Here is a 24,310-nt window from a genome sequence, read left to right on the forward strand (position 1 = left end):
TTTACTTAGTCCTTACATTGACTTCAAGAGGAGTTTTGATCAAGTAAGACTTTCAGATTTGGCCCTGTGAATTCCTTTTGTGCTGGCCCAAGAGGCAGTTTTATGGGGTCCAGCATTGTGCCCGGAGAGAGTCAGAGCCCACCTTGGATGGTGGGTGATGCTGCTGGGTAGAAGGTCCTCCTGTTTTTTGTTGATTAATACTTATGGGCACATGAGTGTCTGGAGACATCCATCAGGACTGCACTCCATTGGGCTCGGTGATGTGAATACAGGCACGCACGCACACCAATACACAAGGTCCCTACCCCAAAGAGCTTGCAATCTGAGATGGGTAACGATACAATGGATGGGAGAAAGTATAATCCAATACTGGAATCCTTCCTGCCCCATCAAACTTTGCTTCATGGCACAAACAAGGTTTCACCACCCCCATCTGTCCTGGGCTACTTTTTGCATATAATGGAAAGGTAATTGTAATATAAACCTCAGCCATACCTGGCAGAGCATTAAAGGATCTGACAATAAACACGCCTTGTGTGTGTAAGCAAGGTCCATAGCCCGTCTATATCTGGTACAGGAATACAGGACACTGCATGTCTCAAGTCCCATACATTTTTCCCTAAGTACTGTTTGATGGTGGGAAGGATTATTTTAGTTGGCCCCTTTTATGTATTTCTCCAGCTACGCAATGGCACACCTGCCACGGCAGATGCTCTGGCTTTGGTCTTAACACATGTCCAGATATTTCCATCTTTTTTTCCTGTAGCCATCATTAAACGGCTGATTTCTTAGACCCGACAGAGGTGGGAGCTGAATGAGGTGAGATCAGCTCAGGAAGGGTATTCCACAAGTAAGAGGCAGCGTGAGGGGATGTGGAGAAGAGTCACTGGCAAAGCTGAGGAGGGGAGTGTGACAAGTGATGAGCAGCTCACAGCTACTTGGGAGATCCAGTTAGAGAATGGGGAACGAAGTACAGATATTGAGTATTCAGGCAGACCAGATAGACACTCATGCTGGTAATCCTGGGCCGACACTCCACTTGTTTGTAATATTAATGGAGTGAGTGTGACTCAAAATGTCTTAGAACCATAATTTTGAAGTCACTCCTGAAAACTGGGTGAGAAGATACTAGGCTGCATATCCTGCTCATTGTGAGAGCTAGAGCTGAACAAACCCCTCTGATCCAGTAATCTCCAAACTTTGTGGACATATGGATCGTGAGGGAATCGTTGTGGTTGGTGCCTATCCCTAGACCACACTGCATCAACATGAAATGGACCTGAGCTTAGTGCTCAGATCTATCTGGAACAAGAGTTCATTTTAGGTGAAGAAGCTACCCTTCATTAGCCACTATGTCTGAAAGTATGAAAGCCACGGCAAAGCCCTACTTAAGAACATTTCAGTCAGTACCTCTTTCCCCAGGATACCCATCTTTGCCTGGCTGTCCTGGGATACCGTCTTCTCCTCTTTCTCCTCTAGTACCAGCGATACCTGGAAGACCTGGTGGTCCAGGTCCTCCTGGCTTCAATGTGTCATCCCACACAGGAACTGGCTTCCTTGTATGTTCATGGATGAATGAGTCGAATTTCAACACATGAGCTGAGAAGGCAAGTCAGAAAATAAACTGCCTCATCTCCACTCCAGAGGAGATGCTGAGATGAGCAAAAGGCATCAGGTCAGAACCTCTGCTGGCACGAATGTAACCTGTGTGGATAAAATAAAGGGTCCAAGAGCCTTTCGCCCACCTTCAGGCCAAGCCCTAACCTTTTACCAGACTCAGGAAAGGTTCTGTAAGTTCTTCCAACCAAAGAAATAGTTGGAGTCCATCAAATGTGGAGCTATAGAGGACTTGGCTTAGGTTTGGAGCCAAGTCAGGGCCAGTATGTGGGTTGAGATCCAATAGTGCCAACAAATCTCAAAATATTGGCTGCATCTATACAAGACATCATCCCCCCTCCTCCCAAAAAGCCTCTTCTGGTTCTGAATCCAAAACTGTCACTACATTTAGTTCCAAGGACTCAGATAAAACCCATCACCAAGCCCTTGAAATCTGAAGCCGTTTAGAAGTCAGGTCCTCGTTTTGGCCCATTTTTAGTTTCCCATATACAGTTCTGATGCCATAAGGTTATACACTGGTTACACCACTTACATAGCAGAGAGAAGGCAATACTGCAGCCAGTCTTAGAAGTGCAATGTACCTATCATCAGACCAGGCAAAGGGCAATTTGGGTTTGAAAAAAGTACTAGCTGGAAACTTCATTGAGTTTGCAAAACCACAATTAGGGGTGGTTCAGATCCACTTCTGTTTTGTCTGCACCCCGAAGTTCAGGGAGAGAGAGGGGAAGTAGGGTGGTAGATAAGTGAAAGTGGTTCCAGTTTTGGCTCATACCTATTTTACATAGATGGGAGTCAAACTATGGAAACTTTTGATATTACAGAACCGTTCCCTGGTTCTGGTTTTGTTTGCAAAACTCATATCAGGATGAATGATGTGGTCTTATTTTATTCCGTGTATTCTGATGTTGCCCCATCTCTAAAAAACTTGATATATAAATAAAAATCACCAGGTACTATGAAGTTGTCAGTCCAAACTGCAGAGATCATGCACTGAAGAGGAAGACTCCGCTGAGTCATGGTCTTGCCATCTGACCTTGGGAAAAGCACTAACTTGATCTCCCTGTGCGTCGGTCAACCCCAAGCAAATCTTGCTGACAACTCTTCATCCCAGGGAAAGCAAACACACAAATCCCTGGTGCATTCAAGGGGTGTTGCACTTGGTCCAGGCATGATCTGAGCTAAGCTTTCCAAGTTCCACCCACCCACCCAAAATCAAGCCTCCTGTTTTTCTCTGCTGTAGAAACTGAGGGATCAATTAATGGAACACTGGAGTGATTTTTCCTAAAAGAGTCAAGTTTCAATCCAAGCCTTTTCCTACCCTTGAAAGAAAAATCCAGTACAAGATGCCAGGCTGGACTGCTAAGTAATATTTCACAGGTCTTTGTTCTAATACAACTTGGTGGTGGGGGGGAGGAGAAATGTTCAGTTTTGAGGGCCGGCCTGAGAGATTCCTACTCACTTTTAATGCTCATCACTTCACAGGATTCAACTCTTAGGGTCTGATCCAAAGCCCACTGAAGTCAATGGAGGGCCTCCTGCCAATGGATTTTGGATCAGGTTCTTCATTATGTGGTAAAACGTCAAGTATTGTAGAAACACTACTGCCCAAGGAGACATGTGATACTCACTCTGAATCATCTGCTCACAAGCCTGACTAACCAGCTGGTAAATTGTGGCCAGGGATTGTGGTTCACCCTGAAGTAAAATTAAAAATAAGTAAATACTTTTGAAATGAAGTGGATAGAATGTAAGTTTTCTGATGGCACATTCTTACCATCAGCTTGAGCTATTGAGATATTCATCACCCTGAGGATCTCTCTATTGATTCATCAATAGGCTTTGAAACAGTAAAATCTTTAACTGGTAAATATCAATAATTTTGTTTTTCCCTGCACCCACAGGTTGACTAAATAAAGAACTCCAAGGAGAAAAAACTCACTTTCTCTCCCCTTTCCCCCTTTGGACCAGGCAGACCCTGTTGAGAAAATAGAGCAAAAAAGAAACACTTTTTAAAACTGGGAGGAGGTGAAAAATGGAAAATAAAAGGCCAATTTAATAAAAGCCGGTATTAGTACAGTACTTTGCTGTTGTGATTCTCAAGAGACCAGCCAGTGGTATGTTTACAAGCTAACTCCAAAATAAGGACCACATTTGCAGTGGATCTTTTCAGGTGCTCCTTCCAAAACTGTAGTCTCAGCCATTTGCATGCATAAAACTCCACAAAACGTGAATGCAGTTGCACAGGGAAAGCTGATCTGACAGCCCCATTCTTTGATATCTTATGGTTGTATATCACAGAATTATGCAAAATGCATGTACAAATGTTATTTTGTTTAGCCACAAACATGTGAACCAGTAAATACTGTGGCTATAGTTAAGGATATATACACTCCCCCCCACAACAGAAGACCAAATTCATACGAATAATGGAGGATTTTTATTAAGGATAACAACAAATAAGGAGCAACAGGAAAAGACTGATGCCAACAAAAAAACAGCATCAGAGCTGTGAAAACACTACAGATCTGCCTTTGATCCAAGGTAAGTTCTCCTCACATGCAAAGAGTTCTTCATCTGAGCTGAAGGGACAACTGCAAAGTTCAGATGTGGTCTAAGGCTTGCCCCAAAAGTTTGGTTCCGTGGGTTTGGTTCAGGCCCATCTCTAGTGATTTCTTTCTCCAGTCCAGGATCTTATGTAGGAAATTTTTGACCACTGGATTTTATTGAGCTCCGAATCCTGCAGAGGGCAATGCCTGCCATGAACAACTAGCCCTGAGTCTATTCCAAGGCATTTGTCAGCCACATCTTTGATGAATAGCTAAAATCCCTTCACCAGAAGAGATGGATCTGAACTAATACCCTCAGAGCTACACACATTCAAACTTTGAGGAAGTTCAGATGCAGAGCTGAACTTTGTAGCTGCAGCTCATTTCCATTTAGGACTCTGTCAGGTTCCATGCTTTCATCAGGCACTCCTGGAGTACCACAACACAAAAACAAAACAAAAAAAACCCAAACAACCACTTACGGTGGGTCCAACATCACCTGGAGGTCCTCGCTCTCCACTACTGCCTCGGGAACCTGTTATTCCTTGGAAACCCTGCAGAGATTAAATTGTGAGATGCAGCTACAGCGAAGACCCAGTCAGCTGCCCGCTTTCTTCTTCTGCTACTTGAGGTTGACATCTCCCTATGTCTCCAAGGGCACCAGCAGAATCAGTTTAGAGGGCTCAGTTAAAGGCATTGTGCCCTGAAGGTTTATGTCAGTGCATCATCCAACCATGAAGACAATGTTAAAAGTATATCGTGTATGAGTCATGTTCACATCATTTACTATTACTGTCTCAATTATGGTCAGGAGAGCAGATGTGAGTTGTGCCCACGACCTGCAAGGTGGTTTTTACCCTTCAGTTTTTAGTTCTTTCATTCTGTATTGAGATTATTTTAGTCTTAGCCCAGAGCACATCTATTTTTGGACAGATAACGCCTCTCTTTTACAGCTGAACTTCCCTCCAATGTGTAATTGCATCAATAATGAAGAATTGTTTAAAGGAAAAAAAAAAAACCCTGCATGCTCTAGATATCTATCTGCTCCCCAGTTGTATTTCTGCAGTTGCCAGAATTGTATAAGAAAAGGGCCAGTTATTTTCTATATATTTGTAATTTTTCACCCACTGGATTCCAGTCAATAGTGATTGACAGCTATTTAGTGGCCATGGGGAAATGAGGTGGAGGTTTCAATGCAATTCCTAGTGCACAAGTGGCATCTTCGCTATTGAAAGGCTGGTCTGGTGGTTCATGCTGGGACGCAGTGACTCTGGGTTCACTTCCCGGGTCTGCCATGTACCGCCTGAAGTTCAGTAGTAGGCCACTGAGCCTCTCAATTCCTCAGCTCCTCATCTGTAAGGTGGGGACATAATACTTCACCCCACCCACGGTGTTGAGAGACACTCGACACTAATGTGATTGGAGCCTTATAAATACGTAGATAAACTCTAAGGCTGCCCTTGGCGAAACTGAAGCTAGGAATTTGTGCTTGGGAGCAGCTCAGGTCCCACTGGCCTGGGCAAAGCTGAGTGAGGAGATCTTGTCTGGCATCATGCCCAGCTCCAGCTAGAGACTTCAGTCTAGCATCCTGTATGCCTTAAACTCATCCACCATTTAAGAAAGAGGAACAGTAACCAGCTGGACTACCTAACCCTCTGGCAAAGCACATGTCCCTCTAGAGGCTGCCCACGAGCTAAGTCTACTACTGCTACCAGCTAACAGAGTTACTCCTGAAGCTGAAGCGGTAGAGGTCTCTGCTGCAGTGCTGAAAGTCCCAGGTTCTAACCCTGTGATGACCCACGCCAGGGGGTGGTTACGTTGGCACCAGTGGAAAATACAGCAAGTCAGCAGGAAGTGAAAGTTATTGCTGATGACAAGCTTTGTACTGACAGTTTGTGCAAGCTCTTACCCTGGGTCCTGGTGGCCCCGGAGGCCCTGCTGTGCCTTCCAGTCCTCTCACCCCCTGCAAACCCAACAGTGTGTTAACGAGAGGGTCCTCACAGCATTGGTGAGAGCTGAGAGTGCAGTGATGTGATGCCTTACTCCAAAGGCTGTTTAGCAAGGGCTTATCAATGGAACATAACTGCCAAACACACAAGAATGTTGGTAACGTCTCAGCCACATAAATCTAGCTGAAGAATTTTGGGGCTAAATTTGAGATGTCTGGATCATCAATTCACCCATCCCTGCTGCCACGGGCTTGCCCTGTGCTAGCAATATCAACCGTCGGGCGGAGAGTAGAGAAAACTGCGAACGCTGCCTCTCGACAGCAGAACGTCCATGCTTACTCCAAGATGCTGTGAGAAGAATAGGACCCCAGAGCTCTTTGCTAGGTAAGGTGCCATGGGGGAAGTACCCAGAGAGTAAATCTCTAATCCACCATCTCAAGCCAATTCCTCCCCTCCCCCCGTACACTTTGCCATGCACTTTTTACAGGAAGTGGTGCAGATACGGTCTGGCCAAAGTTTTCAAACCTGAGTGAGTAAAGTTAGGCACCCAAGTCCATATTTGCGCACCTAAAAGCAGGCCAATTTTCAGAGGTGAGGCGCAACCTCAGTTTCCCCCACACACATTAGGACCTGTGGGTGCTCAGCATCTCTGCAAATCAGGCCACATATGGAGTGTTAGGTGCCCAGGTTTGAAAATCTGGGTCTGTGTGTTTTACCTTTGCACCCTGAATGCCATCTCTGCCTGGAGCTCCCTGGGCACCAGGAATACCCTAGAAAACAGAATTGCTGGTTAAGTCTGGCATCCAGCAATTACATCCCACTTCATATTTTTAAATGGTGGAAATAGAGGCAACCACCAAAGAGGACAATCAAGCACAGCAGAACAAAAAAGAAACAGAGCACTAAAATGTCAACAAAATTCCATTTTCAACCGGCTCTATTTTCCGGTATATGAAACTGAACCCTGCATCATTCACCATCATAAGGTCAGACTCCTCTTCTCTCTCCTCCCCTATGCCTTACATTTTAACAGCACCTTCCATAACAGGGAGTCCCGAAAGAATTTTACAGGCCCAACTGGATTTCCTGCCTCTTCTGCACTGGGGATACTTAGGAAGTGGTAGAGAAGAGGGGTGGAAGCCAGCCTGCTGGCTCTGCCATGCTTTACTGTTTGTCCATCGCCCAGTTTATTCTTTGGGGAAATGGGCCCAATAATACTTGCAAGGTTGGTGGGAGGCTGAACTGATTCATGTTTGCCACGCTCCTGTGTGGGCCCGGATGTGAACGCACGATAGCCGTGCAAGGTGTTCCTGCAGATTTCCTGCGTGGTGGAGATACGCTTTCAAAGTGGGGATGGCAATAATGACAGATAATTCCTTGGATTTCAGATGTTCAGCGGGAAAATAGGTAGTTCTTTGAGTCAAAGGAGTGATGTCGATTATACTACCTGCATGCCTGGGATTCCACTGTCTCCTTTCTCCCCTTTAATTCCTGGTGGCCCCTGGAATCAAAATGTCACAATAGAGTTGCATGTATTCTGCACCACCCCTTAAGTTGGGCAGAAGTCTATCTGTCCATGGCTACTCATCACTAATGGTCAGTTCAGCATGGCCAGGAACCCAACTACCTCCACATGCCCTTTGAGGTGATTTGTGCCCATAGGGATCCTTGCACACCTCCATATCTGACCCTTTTGCCTGGCATTTGCATGCAGGTTTGTGTGTATACACACATACGTGCAAGTGTATATTGCTTCTCTAACACTTGCCCATTGCTTCTCTAACCATGATGACTGTGCTACTGAAATTTTAATACTCCGTTGGACTCTTCACGGGCTAGACTAGGGATCAGCTATCCACCATGGCCAGTTTTTAAATCAGAATTTAGGGTCTTGTCAACATTAGAAAAACTAGATATCCCTATAATAGCAACAGCGCAGCTGGTAGTAACAGCATTGTAAGCAGTGGTGTAGATAAGGCTCAGGTGTTTTTATCACCACATCCCTGTAACAAAACCAGACCCCCCCCCCATACAGCCGTATTTTTCACACAGAGCAAAAGATGGGATAAAAGCAATGGGAGAGATCACGTACCACTGGACCTTGCACGGTAATTCCTTGGGAGCCTGGTGACCCTTGTTGTCCACCAGGACCCTCCGGTCCGGCTTGTCCAGGAGGACCTGGCTCACCCTAAAGCCAGTCAAAGAAATGAAACCAAATGTGGGGAGGAACACCAGTGACTTCGCCATGCATTGACTGCACCATACGACCAGTGTCAGCACAAAGCAGCTACTGGATGCAAAAGCAAGAGGCAAGACCTGAAAGTGTCCAATACCCTCAGCTGTACAGCCCTTTGCCTTTGCAGTCCAAGGTTTTGAGTCCAGGGAAGTCAATGGCAAAACTCCCACTGGTTTCCAGGGAAGCAGGAGCAGCCCTGCCCTATAGCAAATTATTCTAGTGATTGGAGCTGGTCAAAAAATGGGGGGGGAGAAAGTTCCGCAAAGACTTCGCTGAAAACGGTGTCCATTTTTCAATGTCTTTTTCTGGCCAGCTCTATCAATGATGCTGGCTTCTATGCAGTTCATTTGAAAAAGGACAGCAGTGGCCGGGGGTGGGGGTTCCCTTGCTTCTTTACTGGATTCTCTCAGTCATGCTTTGTTGGGTAACATAGCAAATGCTCTGGATGTGGATTTCAGTGCCTTCCCCACCCCCCAAATTCCAGGACGTTCAGATCCAGCCTTTTGTTTCGTACTTGTCTCTGCTCCTTTTCCGTAGAGATATACCCAGTTTCTGTGGCTCTCCCTGTACTTCACACCTTTCCCAAGCAGGCCGAGGCACGGGGTCAAATCAGCCACACACGGCAGGGAGAATAAGAGCACCACAAAACTGGGATGAACATTTTCTGATGGAGTTGGGTTGTTTTCTTAGAAAGAAGCTTATTGGATCCATGTAGTTAATCAACACAACTAGGTGTCTGGAGAATTTTGGAGCAGGGATCATGTCTAGATCACACAGCTCTGAGCACCCACATGGTGCTTAAATAACCATGTCATTTTCTATTCGATTACAGACATTTTCATTGTTCTGTTTCTTAAAATCTCTGGATCGCTGCGCTAAGTAGTAAGAAGGTTCAATCATTAATGTAGGGATGAATTCAGACCTGGGGTGAGTAAATGTAAGTCCATTGAAGTTAAGGGAGTTGCACTTTCTCACCCCAGGTCTGCGTATGACCTATAGGCATATAGCTGCCTGAAAGAAAATCAAAGTCGGAGTGCTGTCATTGCTCACCTTCGGCCCTGGTTCCCCTTGTTCCCCTTGCGGTCCTCTTCTCCCAGGACTGCCCTGTCAAAGTGGGACAAAGCACAAGACACTCTTGTTATTAATATTAAGTAATGTCTGTACTACGGTAGCGCTTGGGAACCACAGTGCAGCGCCCTGGTGCTAGATACTGTCCCCACACATCAGAAGATGCTCCCTGCCCCTGAAGGGCTTGCTAGAGGGGGATGTGACAAACAGAGCAGGAAGCAGAAGGGTAACAGCGAGATACTAGTGAGTGTGAAAAGCAGCGGTCACTGCACACCTGCTGCCGGACCATCCGTCACAGCAGACTTCTAAGGAGAGATTTGAAGGGAGGACAATGAGGTGGCTTTGTGGATGCTTATTTCTTCCAGGCATGAGGAGCAGCACAGGAGAAAGCCTGAAGTTGCTTGGTTTTGTAACCGTAACAAATGGCTGCCGAAGGCGACATCGGTAGCAGTGGGGGTTGACTTGTTGTGATTTTGCACTTCTATGAAAAATCTAGGACGGAAGCAACTTTTCTGCTCCCTCTGCTTCATTCCAGAGCAGCGTGGGTGGCTCTGCGAATGCCGACATTGACACAAAGCAAAGAGTTCAGGTGAGAGGTGGCCCCCAAGAGGCTCTGAAGGTAGATCCGAATGAGGGCTTCACCCAATTTTGCAAGGAATCAGGTGCGGCGTTCTAGTGGAGCCCCATCTCTTGCTCACACTCAGCTCAGCCCACACAGGAACTGCTATATGGCCCTAGGTAAGTCTGCCACAAATGCATTTTGAGAGGGCTGAACAGTAACAAGCGGGTAATAGTGGCATCCCCTGTGGCAAGCTCCTTTCAGGTCAATGGTGTAAGAGAGATCAGAATCAGATCCTCCGTAGTTTAGCACATTCCATAAAAAGGACAGGTATTCAGTGGGACCATGGAAATGCAACTGAAGCATTCTGTGATGGCACTGAGATTACACACTTGTTTTTCAAAGTGCTTCTCACAGAGTGATGCTGATTAATCTCTATTCCAGCTACTTGCAGCAAGCTGGGGATGGAACAGCAGCTCATACTTGTACAGACTCTAGAGCACACATTCTACTTTACATAAGCTCCAAATGAGCACGCTCACAGCAGGGAAGGGGAGTGTATCCAGGGAGACCTGGTTTATCTGCACATCTGCATAACCACTGGATCTCAGAGGAATCTAATCTAGCATGTACAGGTGCTGTATGAACTATTGACGTTTTAATCTGATGGCTTTTGTTCGTGGATGTAAATAGCAGTGGATTTGGATTAAGCAAGTCTGTCTAGGAGCTTGGCTAGAGGTTGTTTATGGGGTGCCCCAAAGGAGCCTATCCCTGTGCAGAAGGAGCTCATTAAGGAAGAGTGGATATGCATGAGACATCCTTGCTCACTATGGAATAACTTTAGACATGTTAAGTGCAAATCGATCAGGGTTTCATGATGCATGAAGCATATGTGTCATAACTATATTCCCAATCACGCTGAAAGAAAACCCCTTACTCCCCTAAAGTGCACCGAAGAGACATTTAAATTAGAAGGCCGCATGAGCTCATAACTATGCAGGTAGCAGGTTATCACAGAATCACAGGACTGGAAGGGACCTCGACGGGTCTTCTAGTCCAGTCCCCTAGACTTGTGGCAGGACTAATTATCTAGACCATCCCTGGCAGGTGTTTGTCTAACCTGCTCTTAAAATCTCCAATGCTGGAGATTCCACAACTTCCCTAGGCAATTTATTCCAGTGCTTAACCATCCTGACAGTTAGGAAGTTTTTCCTAATGTCCAACCTAAACCTCCCTTACCGCAATTTAAGCCCATTGCTTCTTGTCCTATCCTCAGCAGTTAAGAAGAACAATTTTTCTCCCTCCTCCTTGTAATAACCTTTTATGTACTTGAAAACTGTTATCATGTCCCTTCTCAGTCTTCTCTTCTCCAGACTAAACAAACGCAATTTTTTCAATCTTCCCTCATAGGTCATGTTTTCTAGACCTTTAATCATCTTTATTGCTCTTCTCTGGACTTTCCCCAATTTGTCCACATCCTTCCAAAATGTGATGCCCAGAACCGGACACAAAACTACAGTTGAGGCCTAATCAGCACAGAGTAGAGCATAAGAATAACTTCTTGTGTCTTGATTACAACACTCCTGCTAATACATCCCAGAATGATGTTCGCTTTTTTTAGCAAGAGTGTTACACTGTGGACTCATATTTAGCTTGTGGTCCACTATGACCCCCAGATCCCTTTCTGCAGTACTCCATTCTTGGCAGTCATTTCCCATTTTGTATGTGTGCAACTGATTGTTCCTTCCTAAATGGAGTACTTTGCATTTGTCCTTATTGAATTTCATCCTATTTACTTCAGACCATTTCTCCAGTTTGTCCAGATCATTTTGAATTTTAATCCTATCCCCCAAAACACTTGCAATGCCTCCCAGCTTGGTATCATCCACAAACTTTAAAAGTGTACTCTCTCTGCCATTATCTAAATCATTGATGAAGATATTGAACAGAACCGGACCCAGATCTGATCCCTGCAGGACCCCACCCGTTATGCCCTTCCAGCATGACTGTGAACCACTGATAACTACTCTCTGGGAATGGTTTTCCAACCAGTTTTGCACCCACCTTATAGTAGCTTCATCTAGGTTGCATATCCCTAGTTTGTTTATGAGAAGATCATGTGAGACAGTATCAAAAGCCTTACTAAAGTCAAGACATACCACGTCTACCGCTTCCCCCATCCACAAGGCTTGTTACCCTGTCAAAGAAAGCTCTCAGGTTGGTTTGACACAATTTGTTTTTGACAAATGACATACTGTGATGAAGCAATGTGCTGTGTAATTAAAATTTCCATTGGAATTAACCACTAGTTATTAATTAACAAACTGTTGTTCCTTGTTAATTATGAAATTGACCTCACAGATGAATCCTAATATTTAAAAAGTTAAAAAGTGCTAGTCCTGTTTATTGGCGTCAAAAGGGCACATAGGCTTCTGCCCTGTCCCCTTGCTCCAGGAAGAAGTGACTCCACACCCAGTTGGGGCAGGCCCTTTTCTCAGCCTTCGCAATTGTCCCTTCCCCCTACTCAGGGTCTTCCTCAGGGGCCTATCTACTCCCTACTGGGTTCCATACTACAGGCCACCTGTCTGAGAGTCCAACCCTGCTCCAGAGCTGCCCACAGGAGCCAGCCAGCTTCCTGTTGTCCTGTTCCCCAACCCCAGTGGTTTCCTATCAGGGTCTCCCTGCTGCTGGCAGCTTTCTCCTCCACTGGGCCACCTGCTGGCTTTTGTAAGTATTTGATCACCAGCTGCTCTCTCTCAGCTGGGAGGGAGCTGATCCTTCACAGACGAGGCTGGGCCCAACTCCCCTTAAAGAGCCGGCCACCCCGTGACAGGATATTTATTATTAAAACATATTTGACACAGAGAAAGATTTTTTCTACATTGTGAAAGATGCTCTGGGCTAGATTTTCAGCCCTCAGCTTCTTCATGCAAAAATTCCAATTGCACTCTGCAGGTGCAAATACCTGCTAGGTATTCCCATAGCTGCTCTCATTATTTAAACAGTCCAGTGGGGAAATGTTAATATTTGCACCCAAAAAAACCCATTGCAGGAAGTTGGTGCATGCATTACATGTACACAGGGGGAGAGTAGGTACAGCCTTGGTTGTAAACATTCCCCTCTCTCTGTGTAATGTGCATTATGAAACACAAAATTTGTGGTAATTAAACAATTTTTCTGCAGTGACTGAAAAACAGATAGGAACAACCAGAACTTCTGAGAGCTAGAGTCAATACACACTCCTCCTATGTTAAATCTTTATTGAATCCAGCCCTGAATACAGCTGGATTCAAGGTGGCCATGCCATGCCTTTTGCATTTCAAGCGTTCATACAGGGTTTCAGAGCTTCCTATCCAACAGATCTTTACAGACAGACAAAAAGGGAAGCCAGCCCTTCTCCTGTAAGAGGATTAGTACAGTAATGCTCTCTCTGCCCCCAGCTGTCACTGTCGCCTTGCAAGATAACTTATTTCGCTTTGGCAGTAGGAGAGGGAAAGGAAAGGAAAGGCCTGCCCAGGTTGAGATGGCTGCCTTGAGAGACATAAACATCGGCAGTTGTTATATTATTCAGCATTATAAAAATACAAATACCTATGCAGAGATGGGCTTGGACCACAATGCCTGCTCCGTGCACCCTTTGCTTTGTTGGCATTTGATATCTGGATTGATACGTTTTGGCTTCATTGGACCTCTGATATTAAGGGGTCTTAAACCTCCCCCAAAAGTTGGGAAGTTCGGAGTTCAGGATATGGAAATCTGCCAGCATTTACTTGGTATTCAGAACCGAAGGAAGAGAAACCCAGCTCTGCAAGTCAAAGCCATCGGGTCCAAGTAGAGCAGAGAAGGTCTCCACCTCTTTTAATCAGTTATATGATCTCATAAGAGATGATAAACATGGAGTCACATGCCATGCAGCATAGTTCATTGCTTAACTTCCTGTTTCTTTATGATGACGTTTCCCTTCTCTACCTCTGTCCAGTGTCTGCTGAGATTGTGAGTTCATGGCAGGGACCTTGTCCTTTGCACATGGCTGTGAAATGCCATGTGGGTGCCAGACAATACGAACATTTCTAGGAACAAATGTGAGAAGGCAAACTTACAGGGGGCCCTGGAGGACCTGGCAGGCCTGGGATACCTGAAGTGCAGGTGCAGGAAGGAGTCAAGGTAGGGCAGGTCTCTTCATTTCTCTGAAAGAAAGAAAATTATGGGTAACCCTTTCAAAAATTCAGTACCATTTTCATGACTCAGGCACCTAAGTCTCATTGAAAGTAGGGCTGTCGATTAATCGCAGTTAACTCACACGATTAACTTAAAACAATTAATCGTGATTAATCGCAGTTTTAATTGCACAGTTAAACAATAGAATACCAATTGAAATGTATTAAATATGTTTGGATGTTCTTCTACATTTTCAAATATATTGATTTCAATTATAACACAGAATACAAAGTGTACAGTGCTCACTTTGTAATAAAAAATAATAATATAAATATTTGCACTGTAAAAATGATAAAAGAAATTGTATTTTTCAGTTCACCTCATACAAGCACTGTAGGGCAATCTCTTTATTGTGAAGGTGCAATTTACAAATACAGATTTTTTTTTGTTACATAACTGCACTCCATAACAAAACAATGTAAAAACTTCAGAGCCTGCAAGTCCACACAGTCCTTCTTCTTATTCAGCCAATTGCTAAGGCAAACAAGTTTATTTACAGTTACAGGAGATAATGCTGCCCGCTTCTTATTTACAATGTCACCTGAAAGTGAGAACAGGCTTACTTTTGCATGGCACTTTTGCATGGCATCGCAAGATATTTATGTGCCAGATATGCTAAACATTCGTATGCCCCTTCATGCTTCAGCCACCATTCCAGGACATGCTTCCATGCTGATGACACTTGTTAAAAAAATAATGCGTTAATTAAATTGGTGTGTAGCGAAGCACAACTCACCGGTGCAACGCCTCCTGCTGGTAATCTGGGAATTAGCTCTTTTCCAGCGTTTGGAGCGCCCTCTGCAGGCCAGTGTCTCGCCTGCCGCTGGCCCCGTGTCCCTCCCGGACCCCGGTGCCCTTTACCTCGGGGTTCTGCCCCAGCAGTACTCCTATACTCTTGGTCTCCCCTGCCTGAGGAACCCCCAACTCTCTAAACCCGCCTTGCCTCAGTGGCTACTGCCAGTCATCATCTAGCCCCCGCTCCCTGGGGCAGACTGCAGTCTGTAATGGCCACTTATCATTGACAAGGGGTTAGGACCTGCTGCCGTTACCTATCCTCGGGCTGCCCCTCTGCAGCCCCAATACCTTTTGTAGGCCTTAAGCAAGACCTGCAGCCTGGGGGTTTACCAGGCTGGAGCTCCCCAGCTCCCTTACCCCATTCCCCAGCCCTGCTCTATTTCAGATACCTCGCTCTCAGGCAGCTAGCCCTGCTCCCTCCAGGGCTAGAGTGAGACTCTTCCAGCTTCTGGCCCACAGCCCTCTTATCAGGGCCAGCTGGGCCCTGATTGGGCTGGTCACAGCTATGGCTGCCTCCCCAAACAGCCTAGCCCGGCTTTTTTTAACCCGTTCTCCAGGAGTGGGGCAGCCGCCCCACTCCATTGTGACTGAACTCCTTGGGGGAGAATCGTATGTCTCCTGCTCTGTTTTACCCGCATTCTGCCATATATTTCATGTTATAGCAGTCTCGGATGATGACCCAACACGTTGTTCATTTTAAGAACATCTTTACCACAGATTTGACAAAACGCAAAGAAGGTATCAATGTGAGCTTTCTAAAGATAGCTACAGCACTCGACCCAAGGTTTAAGAATCTGAAGTGTCTTCCAAAATCTGAAAGGGATTAGGTGTGGAGCATGCTTTCAGAAGTCTTAAAAGAGCAACACTCCGATGTGGAAACTACAGAACCCAAACCACCAAAAAAGAAAACCAACCTTCTGGTGATGGCATCTGACTCAGATGATGAAAATAAATATGTGTCAGTCCACACTGCTTTGGATTATTATCGAGCAAAACCCGTAATCAGCATGGACACATGTCCCCTGGAATGGTGGTTGAAGCATGAAGGGACATATGAATCTCTAGTACATCTGGCACATAAATATCTTGTGACGCCAACTGCAACAGTACCACATGAATACCAGTTCTTACTTTCAGGTGACATTGTAAACAAAAAGCAGGCAGCATTATCTCCCGCAAACGTAAACAAACTTGTTTGTCTAAGCAATTGGCTGAACAAGAAGTAGGACTGAGTGGACTCGTAGGCTCTAAAGTTTTCCATTGTTTTATTTTTAAATGCAGTTATTTTTTGTACATAATTCCATATTTGTAATTTCAACTTTCATGATAAAGAGATTCCACTACAGTACTTGTATTAAGTGAATTGAAAAATACTATTTCTTTTGGTTTTTACCATGTAAATATTTGTAATAAAAATAAATATAAAGTGAGCACTGTACACTATATTTGAAAATGTAGAAGACAGCCAAAAATATTTAAATAAATGGTATTATATTATTGTTTAATAGCACAATAAATTGCGCGATTAATTTTTTTAATCACTTGATAGCCCTAATTGAATTTTAATGGTACTTAGCCTCCTAAGTCCCTTTTGAACATGGGACTTAGGCACTGCTGAAAATTTTACTTTATCATTCTAGTACTTAGCTGGATTACATTTCCCATGATGCACCATGGTCTCCCCTCTTGATGATATGAGGCAGTGCTTCATGTGAGTCCAAGGGCCGTGGTGCATTATGGGAGATAAAGTCCAGCTGAGACACAATATTCAAATTGAAATATTTTGGTTTTCATCTGAAGTATTTCAGTTTTAAGCTCAAAACCAAAACATTTTTGGATTTTGAGCATTCATTTTTTCAGTGAAAATCAAAATTTTCTGCAGATAGCAGATGGTTTGTGTGAAACACTGTTTAATCAAAGACCCAATTTTCGATCAAAAAACAATTTAAAAAGGAACATTTTCCAACCAGCCCAACATTTTATAGTCACTGAAATTTACAATAAATATATCCTGAGGAAAACAATCAATTGATCTACTCTTTTCTAAATATTTGCCCACAAAACAAACCACCTCTCAGTTCAAGAGCAATAATTTTTTTGTGTGCAGTAGAAGCCCAGGAGCGGAAAGGAATAGCAGAGGAATGTTATAACTTCAACTGACAAATTCGGGATTTCCGGTTCACGGGAGAATTTGAAATATCAAAAGTTCCCACAAACTGGAAATCCCAAGAAAAAAAAGTTTCAGAAACCTGACACACGGCACTTCCAAAACCAAATATACGTGCCAGAACCCTGGCACCTGCTTCGTAAAACTGACATTCTTGTCCGCTGAATGTCGATTTCAGGTAGTAGCTCCTGGCGGTCCCATGCAGGCTATCCCAGGCCAGGGACCTTGGGGCTTTCAGATTCATGGGCCAGCGGGTCCCCAAAGCTATTTTCACCAATCATTTTAGGTTTGATGAATTAGCATTTTCCGATGAAGCTTTGTTTCATCAGAAAAATTTCCAACCGGCTGGAGTTATAACTCAGAACTGAAGGCCAATAGCAGAGCTGTGTGACAGCGCTGGCTTAGCAGATCTGATTCAAGTCAGGAATTAGGTGCCCTGGTGGAAATGTGTTTGAGAAGCTCTCTTACCTGCTGAAGCCAACAGGCACTTTATTATTAATTTCACTGGGACCAGACGCAGACTCACTTGGCCTTAGCTCTAGCTAGTTTTATCAGTTTCTCGGGAAAAAATAAAAGTTCATCTTTTGGCCCTACCAAAATTCTATTTACAGTGTCATTTCCTTTGACAAACTCCCCAGTCTCATCCCAATGACCACATCGGTCATTCACATCTTACCACTGCCGGGAGATCACAACATCTATCTTCCTCTGCCCATGAGCCACTGCAAACAATCTGTAAAGACTGCAGCTGGAACTGTGGAGCAAAGAGAATTAGACGAGTCATGAGAAGAGTAACAAATGTGACAGGTGGGTTGGCTGTGCAACCTGCCATTTCCATGGCCATACATAATTATTCAACCCGCTGTTGGAGAAGAGAGGCCCCCTAACAAGAATTTAGGTGTAGAAAAAAGGATAGAACGGCACAGTTTTTTGGTTTTTTTAAATATAGTGCCTCCAGGTGTCCTGATGAACAGCAATTATGCAGGCTAATGCCCCAGTTATTGTATGTTCCCAACAATAGCTTACGCCAAGTCTTGTTAAGATGCCAATGAGAATAATAGCTCATCCTACTGCAAGCCGCAGAGTGGTCTGTCAGGAAGTTGTGTAAGTTCTTGGCCACTTCTGGCTGCAGTAGAATGTAAAAATAACCTTATGTAAGAGACTATCATGAGCTTTCTCCCCTTCCCCCTACCCACTGCCCATACAGACACATTCTTTCAGAGGCAATTGTACAAACTGCAGACACAAGGCAATGGATACAGAATTTTGAAGGGGCGGCTGGTCATTGGCCTGCATTGCACGTCTCAGGCCTCTGAGGCCAGAGCCTTGCAAAGTGAACTCTGTAAGCTCATCCATGCTAACAAAACCTCAGTTTCTGATTTACTCACATTTCAGCAGCAGCCCCTCCCAAAGCCCCAGGTAATTGGCTTCAGCACAAACCAAAATGTTAAAAGACAACTTTGCTCTGCTGCCACTCAAGAAAGTGGTAGAAGAACAAAACCAGCAGATATTCCTGGGAGATGCATCCTCCCCCTCCAAATAAATCTGCCCTCCTTCTCAGCCTCTCCCTAGACTGCCAGATCTTTCCATTTTGATTAGCAAAAGGGCAAATGCAGCAGGAGACCAAAAAAAGAAAAAAAAAGGGGAGGGGAGATATATTTAAAACCCACAATTTTTAAAAATGCCATTTTTACCAAATCAAATCTTTCCCCCCAAGCATTTAATGATGAGTGAGCAGTGCGACTGGAGGAGTGGGATGTGCAGCACCCGGCTATAAAATGAGCCCCATACATCAAATGGCACTTAGAGATGTCTTAAATAAGGTTTGATGATAACCAGTAATGAGGCACTCTGTCTCCTCAAGGGCAGCAGAGCTGCAGAAGACACGAAACTTCGTTAGGCTTGAAGCATGACGGGAGTAGAGAAGGTCTGGGCTGTTCATTAGTAGCTCTTCAATGACTGGATCCAGCTAGCTAAGCTGCTAAAAGGAAAAACTGGGGAGGGATAGAGGATATTTTCCTCCAAGGCAGAGATCTGACAGGGCTGCTGTCAGTCTAAACCACCACAGTATTTCTCTGGCAAATAAAATTAGAGCTGCTGGAATCCTGCTTTGTTATGAATCTGTTCCCATATCATACAGCTCATTCCTTTGATGGCATTTCTCCCGGTACGTTGCATGACTCCACTTCCTCCTGGTGTTAGCTGAGGCTGCCTGCAATACAGACGGGCCAGATTGCTTGTGCAATGCTGCCTTCAGCTGTGGAACACTGCAGTCAGCTGATCTGTTCTTATTTGCACCCCCTACATCTACGGTCAGAGTGTTGTGGAGCAGGTGCCTAATTTATCCTTGCCCGGCACCCTGTGTAATCATTCAAACCAGTGCAAATCATGCCCATGAAACCAATGGGAGTCAGGTGCCAAAATACCTTTGAGGATCTGGACCAAGAGGCATAAAACACTACCAGATCAGCCACTGGAGTGTTTCTACACTTATTTTGCAGCAGTGTAAATGGCAACATGAGGTATAAGGCAATGAAGAATCAGATTCAGGGTGGTTTTTGTCTCTGGTGCTTGCTTTTCCCATGGGTCAATCAGCCCGAGACCATTGATCTTCAGGGCACGGCACAAAGCCAAGATTTTATTTTTTTCCTTTAGCTATGGGGCAAAAGTGGCTGAGTCTGGTGTTGAGAGGGGGTTTTTGGTGACTGCTCTGAGTATTGTTTTACAGTCATTCAGGGACAATGCACTTTTGAGAATTTTAGACTAAATGAAACCCATCTGACTGTGTTGCCCCCGTGATTACTAGTATGTGGCTGCTGCCACTCCATGGGAGCTGATGTATAAAGCCTTCTCTTTTAGAAGCAATCTAGTAACCCTCCTGCCTTTTTCAGCCAAATGCAACAGGATCGGTATGTCCTCAGGTTCTATGGGACTATGTAGTATTAAAGCCCCGTGTAAGCTCCTCACCCACAGATCACGGTGTGAGCTGATGTGGCTGCGTGGCACACCCATGCTGTGCTACATCTCATCACAACTCCCAAAGGTAGGAGGAGAGAATGCAAAACATTGCATTAAAAATGCTCATCAAATTTCCAAAGCTGCATAGGTGTAGAACACTTCCCTACTTCACAGGGGGAACTCAACACAAGAGCAATGGGGAGACGGGACAGTAATTCTATTCTGATTTGTATCCCATCCAACCCTGAATTTAGACACAAGACTCCTCATTAAAATTGATAAACACTGGACTTACCGCTGCTGACCCACTCCTGGGTCCTCTGGTTCCTGTCAGTTTTCCTAGCATGATGAAGCCAGCTGTGGAGACGCTTCCCATAGCATTGATCAGTTTCTCTGCTATTTTCTTACAGTCCAAGTAGAGTTTGATCCTGAAACGGCTCACAGCTATGTGCACCTGGATAACAATTAAAAATAGATGCATCAGACCTCACCTGTTGGACGGAGGATTCTTTTTAATCATGTATCTGGCAGAGTTCATATCCACTTCGGCAAGCAAAGGCATCTTTTTTTGTGCATGTAATGATCACAAATGATATTGGGTGAAAGCCCTAGAGGGTGAACTCCTCTATGGACAATAATACCTTGTCCTAAGGGACATCAAAACCATTGGAGAATCAAAGTTTCAGATGACTTGGGGGGTGGAGGGGGCTAGTCCAACCACCACTGAAGTCTGCACTCAGGATCTCCTATTTTTAGCTCCCCTGACTATGAACAGGGGGCCAGTTTTCCCAGGGAGAGCCAGCTCCCCAATAATCCTGCAGAGTTTAGGAGCTATGCAAGAGAAGAGCTCTTTTTCAGATTCCCAGGCCTCTCCCCCAGCCAGCCCTGAGCAAGCCAGGAATCCTTGTGCGCAGAAGCCTTCAGCCCATAACAGTGTCAGTAAAGATGGCGAAAAGTGCTATGAGCTTCGCACACTGTTTCTGTCAAAACAACAACAGCCCACTTTATGCATTGAAGGGCTTTGGAGCACAGGACTTTTGGCTTCCTCTAGGCCAGCTCTTGGGATGGAGAAAAGGGACGCAGGATGGGGCTGAGAGCTGGAACACAGTTCCTGTACAGTCAAACCCTGAAAGACATACATGAGCTTGGGATAACCAAGAGTTTGAGTAAACGGAGATACAGTTAATCAGACTTTGCCTGCACCTAAAGAGCCAAAGGAACCCACTGTTGGATGTCAACCCTCTTCTGGAGAAGCCATTCCTGGAGTTCTGATGTGAAGTAGATCAGCCTCCATAATTAGTTTAGTCCATGGGCTGTCTACTGGCACAGTTGTTAAGTAGAGCAGGGCAATTTTTTTTTTTTGGCAAATAGTAAGTTTGCTGAAAAATGCATTTTTTCAAAACTCCTCAACTATTCATGAATTTGGGTAGAATTCAGCAAAGAGCTTTAGCTTGGAAAAAAATAAAAAGGTTTAATCATTTTGTTTTAACGTTTCTGAAACAAAATTTTTTGACATTTTGAAATGAAATAGTGTTTTGTTTTGAAATATAGCTAATTTACAACCAAAAAAAAGTGAGAAAACACCCCCAAAATTATCTGAAACAAAATGAATAGTCCCTAAAATTGTTCTGTCTGACTCAAATCAAACAAAAAAATTCTGTTTCAGCTGGAACCAAAACTACCTTCCCTCCCCCTGCCTCCCCATCAAAGTTTTCAGTTTGACTCCCAAACCAAAAAGTCCATTATTTGCTCAGGTCTAGTTGTAAGATGCTAATTTGGGTGGAGGGTTTTAATTTCCAAATTTAAAAAAAAAAAAAAGTTGGGGACAATTTTGATGAAAATTTAAAAAAAAAAAAAATGTTCCCTGATTTTCAGTCAAACAAGTTAACATTTTCTAAGTTTTTGAATTTCAAATAATTAATTAATTAATTAAATAGAGGGGTGCAGGGAATTATTATTTTTTCCCTCCCAGACAGTTACACTGTCATTAGCAACCTGGTCCAGATTTGAAGTGGTTAACTAGTGGTGAAAGAATACCCCATTAGTAGTCCCTAAGCTACGTTATGAAAGGCCTCTGCTTTAACACAAAGATCTCTCTTTCTGCCCCACATGAAAATGCAGGGCTTTTCTTTTATAATCTTCTAGTGCTGTTCTCAGTCTCACAGTTATTATTCTGTTTGGAAAGTGGTTATTAACAGCAAATACAAAGAGGATGTTTGGTACAGATGGGAAAAAAAGAATGTGTTTTTCTCTTAAATATTTAACACAAAACTAAACAAAAACACTTAAAGGTGATAATGTATGCAGGATATTTAAGGTAATAGGCAGTATAGAGTATACTGATCGATGGATGGGACGTGAAATCCCCACTGTGTTAATCATTGCTTTAAAGCACCATGAAAGGCGTTTTTGGAAGCCTACTTCACTGTAGCTTTCAGTGAGACTGAAATCCCTGCCTTCATCATGACAAACACTGTACATGACAGGCATGGCACTTTTGAGTGATTATACCTGCCATTGGGGGTCTGCTCAGGGGGTTGGAAGGCACACAGCTTTAGCCACCTGAGAAGTCCGTAAAGGTTCAAAATGGACTGCCTGTCTCCACTCACAATTAGGAACGAATCCATGTTGAAATTAAAAATCTTAATCTAGATGGGACTACGTCATAGTTGAGGGAGGCAGGGTGGTCCAGCCTAGGACTTGAGTGACCTGGATTGAATTCCCTGCTCTGCCATAGATGGCCTGTGTGACCCTGGGCAACTCAATTTGCCTCTGTTTCCCATATGTAAAAGGCGGATAGTGGAACTGCCCTCACATTACTCTTGTGAACGAGAATAAATACTTTAAAAATGGTGAGACACTCAGATAATATGGTGATGGTGGCCATATAAGTACCTAAAATAGATATATAGACTAGTTAGATCTGCAGCTTTTGTTGACTCCATGACTGGAAGAGGACTCAGTTGTGAAGTTTGGAGCCAGAATGTACTCATAGATCAGGGTGTTTGGATTTGGGGCTTGATTGTCAGTCCATCTCAATTCTCTCTCTCTCATTGTGCAGCTTCTTCGTCAAATTAAAAAAGACAAACAAGACCTGCTAGCGTTTTAGACCTAGCAATGAAGACTGTGACAGATTGCCTTTAATATGACAATAACTCATATACAAGACAGAGAAAAACAAAGTTCAGAGGGAACTAAAAGGCAAAAAGCAAGCCCTGCCTCTTTAAACTGAAGCAGACCAAGTTGGATTTATGTTGACACCTCCAGCCAAGATCATTAATATTCCAAAGCCTGGTCATAAGCTAGAAGAAAGGGAAGAGAGAGATGCTTATATGAGTAATAAGGTGGGCTGAGGAAGGACTGTGTGGAGACACCTTCAAAGGAGCTTTTCAAGTTTTGGAAGGTGCAGTAAAACCAGGACTTAATCAGCCTCTCCAGTGCAGCAGCTACCCTGGGGAGTGACTTTAGGAAAAATATGAGACAGAATAATATTGTCCCCCAGTGTCTCTACACGGGGGACCACTGTGTGAGGGGCCTCGAGGATGGTAATAAGCCAGGCACATGAAAGAAACTTGAAAAGCATAGCCGTGCAAGGAGCCAGGTTGGATGGCAGTCACCTGCAGGGCAGAGGCGATCTCGCTGACAAACTGCCCAAGGTGAGGGCCCAAGGAGAAAGATGATGAGTTCTTTGTGAATGTGACACGGCTTCTTTTCCATAATGATCTGAACTGCACTTACCTAGCTGAGATCTTGCCAGGCAGAGCCCACGCTGTGCTACGCAAACCCTTCCTTTTACTCCCTCTTGAATACACTGGGCTTTTAATGAGAATGTTCAAGGCTTGCATTGTGTCAAGGTAAAGTCACTGTGGAAGGTCCTGGGAGGGAAGACACTCTTCCGACCTCTTGCAAGAAGCATTCAAGAATAAAACACTACCTACTCTGGATGAGGCAAACCCCTAAGGAGTGCCTGCTGCCTAGATACAGGCTATGGGGAGTGCAATAGAAAAAAAAGAACATTCTGTCTTTACAAGGTGAGAAATTATAGTGCCCCAGCTCTCCATCTTTCCGCCTCATTTCTCCCTGTCTCCAAATCCCCCTCATCTATCTTGTGTTGACCCATCTATCTTTAACCATCGTCCTCTCCAGCCTCCAGAACACAGAGTTACTTCTCTTCCCGAAATCTTGTTACAACCACCC

The 24,310-nt window shown here is 44.4% G+C and overlaps 1 protein-coding gene across 6 annotated transcripts in view; it reads right to left on the reverse strand.

Moving 5' to 3' along the window:
- Window positions 1-24,310, reverse strand: part of COL20A1 (collagen type XX alpha 1 chain) — a 102,802-nt gene that overhangs the window by 7,322 nt on the left and 71,170 nt on the right. For 5 of the 6 annotated variants that reach the window (XM_054045417.1, XM_054045420.1, XM_054045416.1 and 2 more), the window contains 12 exons: window positions 20,409-20,567; window positions 17,832-17,909; window positions 14,076-14,162; window positions 9,399-9,452; window positions 8,205-8,300; window positions 7,560-7,613; window positions 6,829-6,882; window positions 6,073-6,126; window positions 4,646-4,717; window positions 3,557-3,592; window positions 3,246-3,312; window positions 1,411-1,599 (listed from right to left, as the gene is read on the reverse strand). In XM_054045417.1, coding sequence (XP_053901392.1) covers window positions 1,411-1,599; window positions 3,246-3,312; window positions 3,557-3,592; window positions 4,646-4,717; window positions 6,073-6,126; window positions 6,829-6,882; window positions 7,560-7,613; window positions 8,205-8,300; window positions 9,399-9,452; window positions 14,076-14,162; window positions 17,832-17,909; window positions 20,409-20,567 — 1,000 coding nt within the window. The remainder of the gene's footprint in view (window positions 1-1,410; window positions 1,600-3,245; window positions 3,313-3,556; window positions 3,593-4,645; window positions 4,718-6,072; window positions 6,127-6,828; window positions 6,883-7,559; window positions 7,614-8,204; window positions 8,301-9,398; window positions 9,453-14,075; window positions 14,163-17,831; window positions 17,910-20,408; window positions 20,568-24,310) is intronic. The other variant, XM_054045421.1, reaches the window with a different exon arrangement.

The sequence above is a fragment of the Malaclemys terrapin genome, chromosome 12 (assembly GCF_027887155.1).
Source record: "Malaclemys terrapin pileata isolate rMalTer1 chromosome 12, rMalTer1.hap1, whole genome shotgun sequence".
Classification (NCBI taxonomy): Eukaryota; Metazoa; Chordata; order Testudines; family Emydidae; genus Malaclemys; species Malaclemys terrapin.